Source organism: Dryas octopetala, chromosome 5 (assembly GCF_963921425.1).
Source record: "Dryas octopetala chromosome 5, drDryOcto1.1, whole genome shotgun sequence".
In the NCBI taxonomy this organism is placed as follows: Eukaryota; Viridiplantae; Streptophyta; class Magnoliopsida; order Rosales; family Rosaceae; genus Dryas; species Dryas octopetala.
In genome coordinates, this window is record NC_141370.1 from 16911511 (window position 1) to 16923744 (window position 12234).

At 38.1% G+C, this 12234-nt stretch overlaps 2 protein-coding genes across 2 annotated transcripts; one reads left to right on the forward strand and one right to left on the reverse strand.

Annotated features, from left to right (window-relative positions):
- Positions 1-1920: 1920 nt before the first annotated feature.
- On the forward strand, positions 1921-9156 carry LOC147285028 (auxin response factor 19-like). The gene is made up of 13 exons (XM_086244031.1): positions 1921-2821; positions 3527-3639; positions 3736-3831; positions 3963-4019; positions 4135-4290; positions 4390-4474; positions 4782-4872; positions 4960-5124; positions 5236-5431; positions 5745-5883; positions 5989-7970; positions 8192-8382; positions 8477-9156. The coding sequence occupies exons 1-13, from the start codon at positions 2779-2781 to the stop codon at positions 8655-8657; spliced, it is 3495 nt and encodes a 1164-aa protein (XP_086100157.1). The 5' UTR covers positions 1921-2778; the 3' UTR covers positions 8658-9156.
- A 273-nt stretch (positions 9157-9429) lies between these two features.
- Positions 9430-11809, reverse strand: CPN20 (chaperonin 20). Its single transcript, XM_086244032.1, has 6 exons — positions 11667-11809; positions 11361-11533; positions 10559-10738; positions 10315-10470; positions 9857-9934; positions 9430-9768 (listed from the first exon to the last, which is right to left on the reverse strand). Exons 2-6 carry the CDS (start codon positions 11529-11531, stop codon positions 9595-9597), a joined length of 759 nt encoding a protein of 252 aa, XP_086100158.1. The 5' UTR covers positions 11532-11533; positions 11667-11809; the 3' UTR covers positions 9430-9594.
- Positions 11810-12234: the final 425 nt, after the last annotated feature.

The window sequence follows — 12234 nt, forward strand, 5'->3', positions numbered from 1 at the left end:
TTTATCAAAGGTCCATTGACTTTAGGTACAAAATTATAATGTTTTTTCATTTCAACTACTAAAACATTTATGTCATTTCACTTTAGGTACTAAATTTCAGTTGAGGTACCAACTTTACAAAACATGGTTATATCGAACTGTAACTGTCTAACAGTCATAACTTTTTTATTGATTTGTTATTTTTTCAATATTTACAAGGTTTAAACTTTAATATTTAGTCTTTGGGTTATAGGATTTCATCCCCCAAACCTAAATCAAAAGTATGAAACCTTTAAAATTTTGGATTTTTTATAAATTTTAAATAGTCACAACTGTGACTGTTCGACAATTACAAATGTAACTGTTCAACAGTCACAACTGTATAACAAACTGATTTGTGACCTAATCCAAAATGTTTTACTCTAGGTTAGAACCTAATCTAAAAAAAATTAGTGTCTTGCTGTTTTATTAAAAAACTATTGACATTTGGTATTTAATTCTAATTTTCTATTTTATCAAAACCTTATAAATTTTAATTAACACTCATCATATGTGGGCCAAAGGACAAAAATGTCAAATGAAAAATGTTCAAATCAAAAGGGTCAACATATTTGTGACCTAATCTAAAAAAATACATTTAAATTTAGTAGTTCAATTGAAATATTATATGGTTTTTATGTTATATCAAAAAAATTATTACAATTTAATATTTAATTCTAATTTTCGAAAAAAAAGATATGTAATTGATGGCGTGATGGTTTTGGTGGGTCGAATCTCCAAAAAAAAGGCGCAAATAAAAGGGGAAAAATAGTTGGATGCTGGACGCAGCACTAAAATAATAATATAACATCTCCCCCAGTCAAGCATCAAGTGCGTTGCCACGTCATCAAGCACATACAAAGGAAGCTTCTTTTTTCCCAAATATGATGATGCGGGTTCATCCAAATCTCATTTCCATCGTAAAATCCCATTTCACCCATCCAACGGTTACCAAACAGAGATCAGCCAACGTTGCAAGTACCCTTTAGCTAATGAAGTGAAGAGGTTATTGGGTGGCGTTTATCTAACTATGGCGTTTTACCACCCTCGTGAATGTAATGAGGTTGCCCATCAGATTGGTCGTTTTATTATTTGATAGTGTGGTATTTATTTCTAGTTAGAAGAGGGTCTTATTTTGCTTATGCCTTGTATTGATGAAGATCGTCTTATAATTGATTTGGATAATTAATGAAATTTCATTGTATGATTCTTAAAAAAAGGGTTAAAAGTCTTTATATAATATGTAGTGTTTGTATGATATAATTTTTTTTTTTAATTAGAGTTCGCCCTATTGTACGTGATGAACAATCATATTTGGGGGTAGAAAATTTATGCCACAATAATGAAAAAATGAATTTTTTAAAATTTAAGTATTGAAAAGTGATAATATGCAATTCAATTGTTATATACCGTACGATATAATAAATGTATGACAACTATCTCTTTAAAAAGGCAAGACTGATATAAATAGATCCTACAAATCTCACTTTAACTACATAAATTAAAATGGTAAAAATAATTTTATTCATACATCAACGTTTCACAATTGTTGTTTCTAAAAAATAAGTAAATTAAAAAAAAATAAGAAACAAACAGAGCGAAATGCGAATTTGAGAGGAATCTGAGGTGAATTTGGGTGGAATTTGGTTTTATATAAAAAGAAGGTGGTGGGGACTGATGGACCGGAAAGGAATATTATTATCAATGTCTGCGGAGAGCATAACACACGCTAATGAATATGATACATCAATAATTAATTGAATGATGCTGTTAAATTAATTTAATCTCTGTTCCTTTTAATTAATTACTTTTCCTTTTTAAATTGAATTTTAACCAGGGTCCAGGAGTGAGACATTGAGAATTGAGAGTGAGAAGGAGAGTGAAAGGCTTGCTTTGCTCGAGTCTATTTCATGTCGGGCTGTTGATTCACAAAGTAGAAAAAGCTGTCTGAGCTTTGTTTTCTTTTGGCCTCTGCTTTTCCGGCGACAAGTTAGTTTCTTCCACTTCGATCCCGTCGACAATTCTCTGTCCACACAAACCCAACTTCGCAACAACGCAAAACCCAAAAACTTAGAACCAAAGAAAAGAAAATACAAGTCCTCGTTTTGCCATTATTTGTTTCTTTTCTTTTGTTCTCTTTTCATTTTGGGGTTTTCTTCATATAACCCACCTTCTACTTCTCTTATTTTCTTTGGCGGTTGGTAGGGGACGAGTAGCTTCATTTCTGCAAGTTGGGTTGTTATTTTGGTGGGTTTTGGGGACCTGGATTCCCCTGTTGAAATGGAATATGTGGAATTTTCACTTTGCTGATTCGAATGTTTGAGCTGCAAAGTTGTGTCTTTCTTAGTCTTTTTGTTTTTTTGGTTGGTAACATCATTGGGAATTGAGATTGGTAAACAGAGATTTGAGCTGTGGGTTTTCGGTTCTCAAATATCGAGCTGAGAGGAAGTGGCTGGATTTGAAAGGCAATGGTGGGTTTCTTCAGATTAGGTGAAGTTGAACAAAGTTGTGTTTTTGGAGGTCAAGCCAGTGTCTTGTTGCATTTTGGGGATTGGGGTAGGTCCTAATTACCTTGGTTCAATGTGAATTGGAGAAGCTTTTATTGAGCATTCAAGGTGGTTCTTGAAGCCCTTTGTTTTCGAACAAGTGGTACTGCGACTACAGGGTAATGGGCAGCAGCTAGAACCCTCTTTGGTTATATCTTAGTGGAACAGGACAGAAAGTTGAATATCTTTGAGACATATCATTCAAATCTTAAGCATGAAGCCCCCCTCAAATGGGTTTTTGGCAACTGCCGGAGAAGGTGAGGTTTCTAAGTTTTACTGTTCCTTTGTGCCATTGCAGCTTCTCTCTTCCCCTTTACCTCTTAGTCCTAGAGTTATTTATTTACGTTTTAAGATTTTGCTCAGCTTGATGCTATTAAACTGTTCTCTTAGATTTTGATTTCCCTAGCAAGTGGAAGTACGTTCGTGCTTTGTTACTGTTTAATAGTTTTTTCTTTTGGTTGAATGCCTTCTTCTTCTCTTAATTAAACAATTTTTTGTTGGGAAAAAGTTTAAAAATATTTTTCATGCCATATAACATTTGGATTTCAGCTTGTTAATCTTTGATTGCATATCATACAGTTTCGGTTGATGACTCCAATATGTGAATTGATCACTTACAAAAAGAATGTGTAACTTTTCTATGGAATTGATACATATATTATTTACAGGTTTCCTTTTTCTTTTTCTTGAAAATATACAGACAATAAGGGGAAAAGGTTTTAATTTTTTTTAAATTATAAATTTTTCTATTTTTAGAAAATAATTTCTTGGGTTCTTGGAATCTTAAACGGGTATTTTGATTGCGATCGCTGAAATATGAAATCCGGTGTGGTTTGATGATTTTCAGATACTTCACAGGAAACCTATTCTTTTTTAAGAAGTTGAGCACTTGACATTTATTATCCTATCATGACTTCGAAGTTCTCTTCAATGTTGATGAAGTTTTGTTTGGTCTGAAACAGGAGAACAGAAGAGAATCAATTCAGAGTTATGGCATGCTTGCGCTGGGCCATTGGTTTCTTTGCCTCCAGTTGGAAGTCTTGTGGTTTACTTTCCTCAAGGCCACAGTGAGCAAGTGCGTTTTTCTCTTCAGATGTGAAGAAGCAAAGTTTTTTTATTTCTTTCAGATTCTGGTTTCTTATGGCATTTCTTTGACTATTAAATCATGCAGGTTGCAGCATCGATGCAAAAGGAGACTGATTTCATACCGAACTACCCCAACCTTCCTTCAAAATTGATATGCATGCTTCACAATGTCACATTGCATGTATGACAGTTCCAGACAGCTCCTTTAAGATGATGAAATGTTATGAAGAAATTTTTTTTTTATTCGTTTAAAGATAACATAATTTACTTTAAATGGAATTTATATGTTTATTTATTTATTTTCTTTATCAGGCTGATACTGAAACAGATGAGGTCTATGCACAAATGACTCTGCAACCAGTAAACAAAGTAGGTCAGCCATTCTTTTTGAGAATAATCCATACTCTACAACATTCCTTTTCACATATATTCATGTGCACTTCAGCACTTACATGCAAAATTCTTTGAAATATGTGTTCTGCAGTATGACAAGGAAGCATTACTGGCATCCGACTTGGGCCTCAAGCAAAATAGGCAACCTACTGAGTTTTTCTGCAAAACTCTTACAGCTAGTGACACAAGCACTCATGGTGGATTTTCTGTCCCTCGTCGAGCAGCTGAGAAGATCTTCCCACCTCTAGTAGGCACAACTTTGAAACTTTATATTTTAATATGAAAATATTGAAGAATTCTGTGTAGACCATTCCTTGTGGTAACTAAAACAAAATATATTTGATAGGATTTTTCAATGCAACCCCCTGCCCAGGAGCTTGTAGCAAAAGATTTGCATGATAGTGCATGGACGTTCAGACATATTTATCGAGGTATTTCCCTCTTTAAAATATTCCCCTTCCATTCTTTATCCAATGATATATGTTCTTTTAATGCTCTAGTGAATCTAATGTTTAACCATCAAGTTAGTGGTGTTTGTCCACATGTTGCCTCAGCGTACCATTTTAAAGAGGCTGTCTCGTCTGGCCCTTTTAATGATTCCTTACCGGGTTTAATACCATTTCTTGCGCCTTGAAACTTCTCTGGGATAAACTTGTTTTTGTTATCTGTTTTTCTTATTAGATATAGAGATGTAAATATCTTAAATTTCATTCTAACTGTGTAGCACATTCATTTCAGGCCAACCAAAAAGGCACCTGCTGACTACAGGATGGAGTGTTTTTGTTAGCACAAAAAGACTCTTTGCTGGAGATTCTGTTCTTTTTATAAGGTATGAAATACATGTTGAATGAGATGATTATTTCAGCTAGGTATTCTTCCTTTGGTCAATGAGTTACAACATTCTTGTTGTTTGTAGAGATGAAAAATCTCAGCTTCTCTTGGGTATAAGGCGTGCTAATAGACAGCAGCCAGCTCTCTCTTCATCAGTCATATCCAGTGATAGCATGCATATTGGAATTCTTGCAGCTGCAGCTCATGCTGCTGCAAATAACAGTCCATTTACTATTTTTTACAACCCAAGGTAACTCTATAGAATGTTTAGATTGTCATTATTGCTATGTAATAAATGTCATCTAGTAATTATTAATTTATTATTTAATAGGTTCTGACAAAATTTATCTGATCTTAATAGGGCCAGCCCTTCTGAGTTTGTGATACCTTTAGCCAAGTACAATAAAGCGATGTATACCCAAGTTTCACTTGGCATGCGATTCAGAATGATGTTTGAGACTGAAGAGTCAGGAGTACGCAGATACATGGGTACAATTACTGGCATTAGCGATTTGGATCCTGTTCGATGGAAAAATTCTCAGTGGCGCAATCTTCAGGTATTGTTTAGCCTTTCATTGGGTATTTTGGAATTAGTTGATTATATAATGTTTGTTGATGTCTATATGTAAACTACACTTGGCTGGCCTCATTCTTGATTTCTTCTCGGAGCTTGGATAGTATATGTATGTCATTTGAGTATTACTATTAAATTTTAACTAGCATGATGGTATTTATTTGGGCGTTGCATGTCCTTGATTCATTCTTGTAGAGCCCATTATTACCTGATATGCATTTGTGTTGAAATTCTCTAGGCATTCTAGGCAGGTACTTAAACTTAACTAGCTATTGAAATTTTTGTACTTTTGATAGGTTGGATGGGATGAATCAACAGCTGGTGAACGACCTAGCCGAGTGTCAATTTGGGAAATTGAGCCTGTTGTAACTCCTTTCTACATATGCCCACCTCCATTTTTCAGACCCAAGTTTCCCAAACAACCAGGGATGCCAGGTAAACCATATTTACAAGTTAACTAGATTCTTTACGAACAAGTTAACTTGTTCCTAGCCATGCTCATGATTTTCTTGGTGGTGATCCATGGGAGTTCTTTTTCAGACGATGAATCCGACATAGAGAATGCTTTCAAGAGAGCCATGCCTTGGCTTGGAGATGACTTTGGCATGAAGAATGCCCCAAGCTCAATTTTCCCTGGTTTGAGTTTAGTGCAATGGATGAACATGCAGCAAAATAATCAGTTTCCGGCTGCTCAATCTGGATTTTTCCCATCAATGGTTCCTTCACCTGCCATGCACAATAACCTTGGTAGTGATGATCCGTCCAAGTTGTTGAGTTTTCAATCCCCTGTCTTGTCTGCGCCAGGTCTCCAGATAAATAAAGGATCTCCACAAAACCAAGTTAGTCAAGTACAACAGCCAACTGTGGCATGGCCCCAACAGCAGCAGATGCAGCAATTATTGCATACTCCGATGACCCAACAGCAGCAAAGTCACCCCCAGCAGCAGCAGTTGCAGCAATTATTGCATACTCCGATAAACCAACAGCAGCAGAATCACCCCCAACAGCAGCAGAATCACTCCCAACAGCAGCAGTTGCAGCAAAATCACTCCCAACAGCAGCAGCTGCAGCAATTATTGCATACTCCTACTAACCAACAGCAGCAGAATTACTCCCAACAGCAGCAGCGGGAGCAGCAACAACAGCAAGAGCCTCAGCAGCATCAGCAGCTACATCAACAGCAACCACAACCACAACCACAACGGCAACAACAACAGCAACAACAGTCATGTCTACCGGCTCTTTTAAATAATGGTGCCATTGCTTCTAACCAGATCCCAGGACAAAATTCGCAGCAACCAGTTATGTTCTCTCAGCTTCAACAACAGCAATTACTAACAGGCAATGCCCAGTCCCAGCAAACTGTTCATTCTTCTAGTAAGAATTCATTTCAGTCGACAGTGGGACCACAAGACTCACAGCTTCAGCAACAATTGGAACCACAATCGAGCCTCTTACAAAGGCAGCAGTCAGCGCAGTTACAACAGTCCCAACTGCAATTCATGCAACAGAACATGTCGCAGAAAGTACAGCAGCAACCACAAGTACAACAATCATCACATCAGGGCATCTCAGAGCAACAGCTCCAATTGCAGTTGCTACAGAAATTACAGCAACAGCAGCAGCAACAATTACACTCCCCACCAAGCCCACTTTTGCAGCCTCAACTGCTACAGCAGCAGCTGGCCCATCAACAAAACCAGCAATTACAACAGTTGCCTCTTTCTCAGCATCACCAGCAAAGCAACAGCTTCTCAGCGGACAGACTTCTCAATAGCAACTTCTCAACTCCATCACTGATGCAGGCACAACATATTTCTTCTAGCCAACCCCAGAGCCAGCAGAAGCCGCTTACCGCAATCAGAAGCCATTCTGGTCTTACAGAAGGGGATGGTCCATCATGTTCAACCTCCCCTTCTACAAATAATTGCCAGATTTCCCCATCAAACCTCTTGAACAGGAATCAGCAAGGAACAACCATGTTGTTGGGGGATTCAGTGGCAGAACCAGCTAGTAATTTGGTTCAGGAGCTTCAAAGCAAGTCTGATATCCGGATCAAACATGAGTTGCCCAGCTCAAAAGGACCAGACCAGATAAGATATAAAGGTACAATCACTGACCACTTGGAAGCTTCATCTTCAGGAACATCGTATTGTCTGGATGCTAGCACAATCCAGCAGAATTACGCACTCCCTGCCTTCTGTTTGGATGGTGATGTTCAATCACATCCGCGAAACAATCTTCCTTTTTCAGCTAATATTGAGGGATTGGCACCTGACACTTTGTTGTCAAGGGGATATGACTCTCAAAAAGATCTTCAGAACTTACTGTCTAATTATGGTGGGACACCAAGAGATATTGAGACGGAGTTATCTACTGCTGCAATCAGCTCTCAGTCATTTGGGGCGCCAAACATACCTTTCAAGCCTGGGTGCTCAAGTGATGTTGCCATAAATGAAGCTGGAGTTTTAAGCAATGGATTGTGGGGAAACCAGGCTCAACGTATGAGAACATATACAAAGGTTTGTCACTCGACTGAACTCTCTTTGCTTTATTCCTTTTGAAGTCAGGTGCATAGTAGATTCATTTATTAATATAAAATGGTCTTATGATGTTCTCCAATTTCATTATTTGATGTGTACCATTTCAGAGTAAGAATATGTGATTAAGGTCAATATATGTGATATAATTTCATTATCTACTTAAAAATTCCTTTGCCTATACCACTTCAAACTTTTTAAAGGTTCAAAAGCGTGGATCTGTGGGGAGATGTATTGATGTCACCCGTTATAAAGGCTACGGTGAGCTCAGGCATGATCTAGCTCGCATGTTTGGGATTGAAGGGCAACTAGAAGATCCACAGAGGACCGACTGGAAACTTGTTTATGTAGATCATGAAAATGACATACTTCTAGTTGGTGATGATCCATGGGAGTAAGTCAAGGAACCCTGCAATTGCAATATTAATATCTTTTTGCTTTTCCGATTGGTCTTTTTTCTCAAATATTCATTTTTTAATTTCTTTCAGGGAGTTTGTGAGCTGTGTCCAGAGTATAAAGATACTATCATCTGTTGAAGTACAGCAGATGAGCTTAGATGGAGATCTGGGCAATGTTCCAGTCCCCAATCAAGCTTGTAGTGGCACTGACAGTGGAAATGCATGGAGAGCACCGTATGATGATAACTCTGCAGGCTCATTTAATCGGTAAGGGTTCTCGGATTGAAATGATCAGGTCTTGGATAGATGGATTCCCATCTGGCTGGCAACTATGAGCTGTAATTGATGTGGACAAAATCCCTTCTCATGAGATACTTGATACAACAATCAGAAAAATGTATGAATTCATGGAGGGATGTATTTGCTCCTTTCCCAGTATGGTTCCACGGGTTGAGCTCCTTGTATAATTGCTTGTAGAGGGTGACCTAGAGCTCACAAGGATTTTTGATGGGATATAGCGGAGTACACACTGATGTACCGATTTGACATTCATTTCTTACTCATTTGTAAATGCTTTCGTAGAGAACATCAAAGGGACGAAATATATAACTGTAGTTATGACTCCGACAGGGTAATGGCACCAAGTTTTATGCCATTTCTAACTTCTGCAGCTATTGCTTGCTAGTCTTCCATGATGGTATTGGTAACAACCGCACCTTTTTTATCAGTATTAATCAGAATGTTAATATATTTGTATTTGCACCAATAAATTCCACGTGTAATTATGTGCAATTGCGAGTAAATCCACTTTATCCTTATTATTCCGAGCAGGGAACACTACTATCTTGTATGTGGGATTAAATCTCCAATGTGAGAAGCTTGGTATATCCGATTAACATTATAAATGGCACTTGACCATAATATCTTGGATTTACTCGCCACCATAGACCTGAAACTTTTCCCTCCACCAATCCAACGATAGTTTTATTTCCCATTATCACTTCATCCAAGCTTAAACGAAAATATAAGCACCAATACTACTCTTGAAAACGAAATTGCTTGAACTGCAATCATTATATTTCGAGTGTGATTACATTGAAAAGTACAGAAGTGACATCCGGATCCCTTGAAACAATGTAATCAGCAATGTCTTGGATAAACTCAGCGAGACATTTGAAAATACAAATTGAGCGCATCTAATTGGACACCTAAGAAAGTATGGCAATGACATCTGAAGCCCTCAAAGCTATGTACTCAGAACCGTCTTTGCCCTTGAAGTCATTCCCCGCATACTTGGAGTACAAAACTGTGCTCCCCTGGGTGATGGATAATGGTTTTCTGTTCCCTTCTTCATCAAGAGTACCAGATCCAACAGCAATCACCTGTTATACATCGGAGGCCAAACATGAGCTACAATAGCAGGGATGCCATGGGCTAAAATGAAAAATGTCAGAACTTGCAAGCCCTTACCGTGCCAATCGATGGTTTCTCCTTGCTTGCCTCTGTCAGCAACAAGCCTCCAGAAGTCTTTTCCTCAGCCTCAGCAACCTGCATTGGTTTACAGAGGTAAAACACCATCATTAACCTTTGGGTTCAAACATACGCCGAGGAAAGTAGCTAATGTACCCCATCATGGAGAGTGAGTTAGAAAACGTAATAAAATTCACTATAGCAGCGTAGTGCTGGATGTATAAGAGTATGTCCCATGGCATCTACCACTTTCACCACAGAGAGGGAGAGACACTCGGCCAACTATGATAAAAGCCAAAACCATGTAGGAACTGCATCTCTTTCTGAATATATTAATAAATGCCTTAATAATTAACCAAAGGCTTAGACCCCTTATGTGACCCTTTAAAATTTTACTTCAAGCACCGACTCCTGTAATAATTATATGCAAGAGTAGAACATTTAAATGGGAAACAGACCTTGATCAAGACTCTATCATTCAGGGGCTTGAGATCCTTCACGTCATCTGTTTCAAGAATACCAACTATGTCATCATCCTTCAGTATAAGATGCTTCGCACCATTGAACTCCACCTCTGTCCCAGCATACTTGGAATATACAACTTCAGCGCCAGTCTATAAATGGAAAGAAGCATTCAGTAAACATGAAATCTAGACAATGATTCACCATCAACTACAGAGGAGTATGTTAAATCATCTTCACCTGCACACTGATGCCCACTTTAGCCTTCCCAATTGTTTTACCCTCTCCAACAGCAACCACCTCACCTGCTTGGGGCTTTGTCTGAGCTGAGGTTGGAAGTAAAATTCCACCACCAGTTTTCTCTTCCACGGTACTGATCTTCACAAGCACTCTGTCACCCAATGGCTTAATTGAAGTGTACTGCAGAATTGGATCAGAAAACGATCAGTCAGATAAAACACAAACGGCATGGAAATGACAAGTTAAATAAAGGAGATAAGTTAACACACCTCCCTACCCAACAAACAATAATTCCATAACCCAAACATTCTTTTGGATAAATGGGCAAAGTTAACTTAAAACATGATAAACCCACCACAAGTAGTATAACCCTTGTATAGAACAAATTGACAGGTTAATGATAAACCCAATGATTAATACCATTTTCAAAGAATGAAAATGTTTAACGGCTAAAAACAATCTATTACTTGAATAAATTTATTCTACAATCACAAAGAATTTCACCACAACCGAACTACGAAAGTCAATCTTAGTTTTGGACTTCCAAAGAAACCAGCCCAAATAAGAATAACCCATTCAAATCATTACCATCACAAAAGTGCACATACAAATTTGAAAACATGTCCAAAAGTACCAAACTTTTCCAACAAAAATCCATACTTTATACGACCCATTTACGCATATACTAATGAGTATTGACCCAAACAAATCAACTACTGGGCTAAAGAAAAGAGAAATGAACCAGACTGAGTTTGATAACAGCAAGGGATAGAGAAATGAGAAGAAGCAACATAATATTCACCTTAGGCGCGACTTTAGTGGCAGCCTTGACGACAAGACCACGGAAGGACCTCTGGCTCACAAGCGCTAATCCTACTGGAGATCCAAACTTGACGTTTGAAGGTCTGAGCCCTTCAAACGACGCCAAGTTCCTCGCCGAGATTGACGATGCTGTCAGATGAGCTGTGGCCATTTCTGGGTACACCCAAAATGACGTAATTCAGCACAAAAATGATGGAAAAAAACGTATTAATCCGAAAAAATTCATAGGCCTAATTGAGCAAAACGCAGCTATACATGCTTGAAACGACGATGGAGAGACAATTACCTTTCAGAATTAGAACGGAAAAACCGAAATAGAGAGCAGAGGAGGGAGAGAGAGCTTAGTGGCTTGCTGGACTGAAGAAGATAAAACCCTAAACTTTGGACTTTGCACTTTGCAGGCGGGTTTTATCAGATAATAAAAGACTCTTCTAGAACTCTTTTTTTTTTTTTTTTTTTTTTCTTGTGCCGTTATTTCACGCGCGTCCTCCATTTGGGTGGGCCAAGTTGGTACCCTAGAGGATTCTAGAAACATGGGCCTTGTATATACCCAACAACAATGGACATGGAGTGGGCTTTGTTTACTCCTCTGTATATACAATATCGTTGGGCTATTGGGCTGCACAGTTTAACATTCCTAATGGGCCGAAGGAGCCCATCATTCCTTCAATGTGCTAAGCAGCTAGTGGTTGGGCCATCATCTACTTGTGTAGTATGTCTCACTCTCTCTCAGTTCTCAAGTTTTTTGTTATGTTGGAGGGAATCGAACCTTGAACTCTTTACCTCATCTACTCTCACTATTTGTGCTAACCCCAAAGACAGTTCTCACATTTTAATATGCAAGACTTGAGGCC

What these genes read in the sequence shown, in the direction of transcription:
- LOC147285028 (XM_086244031.1), top strand. Translation starts at nt 2,779, where the DNA reads ATGAAGCCCCCCTCAAATGGGTTTTTGGCAACTGCCGGAGAAG. An exon ending in CTCAAGGCCACAGTGAGCAA is followed by an intron (nt 3,640 to 3,735) that starts GTGCGTTTTTCT and finishes TAAATCATGCAG; the next exon opens with GTTGCAGCATCGATGCAAAA. An exon ending in GTTCAGACATATTTATCGAG is followed by an intron (nt 4,475 to 4,781) that starts GTATTTCCCTCT and finishes CATTCATTTCAG; the next exon opens with GCCAACCAAAAAGGCACCTG.
- CPN20 (XM_086244032.1), bottom strand. Translation starts at nt 11,531, where the DNA reads ATGGCCACAGCTCATCTGACAGCATCGTCAATCTCGGCGAGGAACTTG. An exon ending in ATGATAGAGTCTTGATCAAG is followed by an intron (nt 9,935 to 10,314) that starts GTCTGTTTCCCA and finishes AAACCAATGCAG; the next exon opens with GTTGCTGAGGCTGAGGAAAA. An exon ending in AGAAACCATCGATTGGCACG is followed by an intron (nt 9,769 to 9,856) that starts GTAAGGGCTTGC and finishes GATGTATAACAG; the next exon opens with GTGATTGCTGTTGGATCTGG.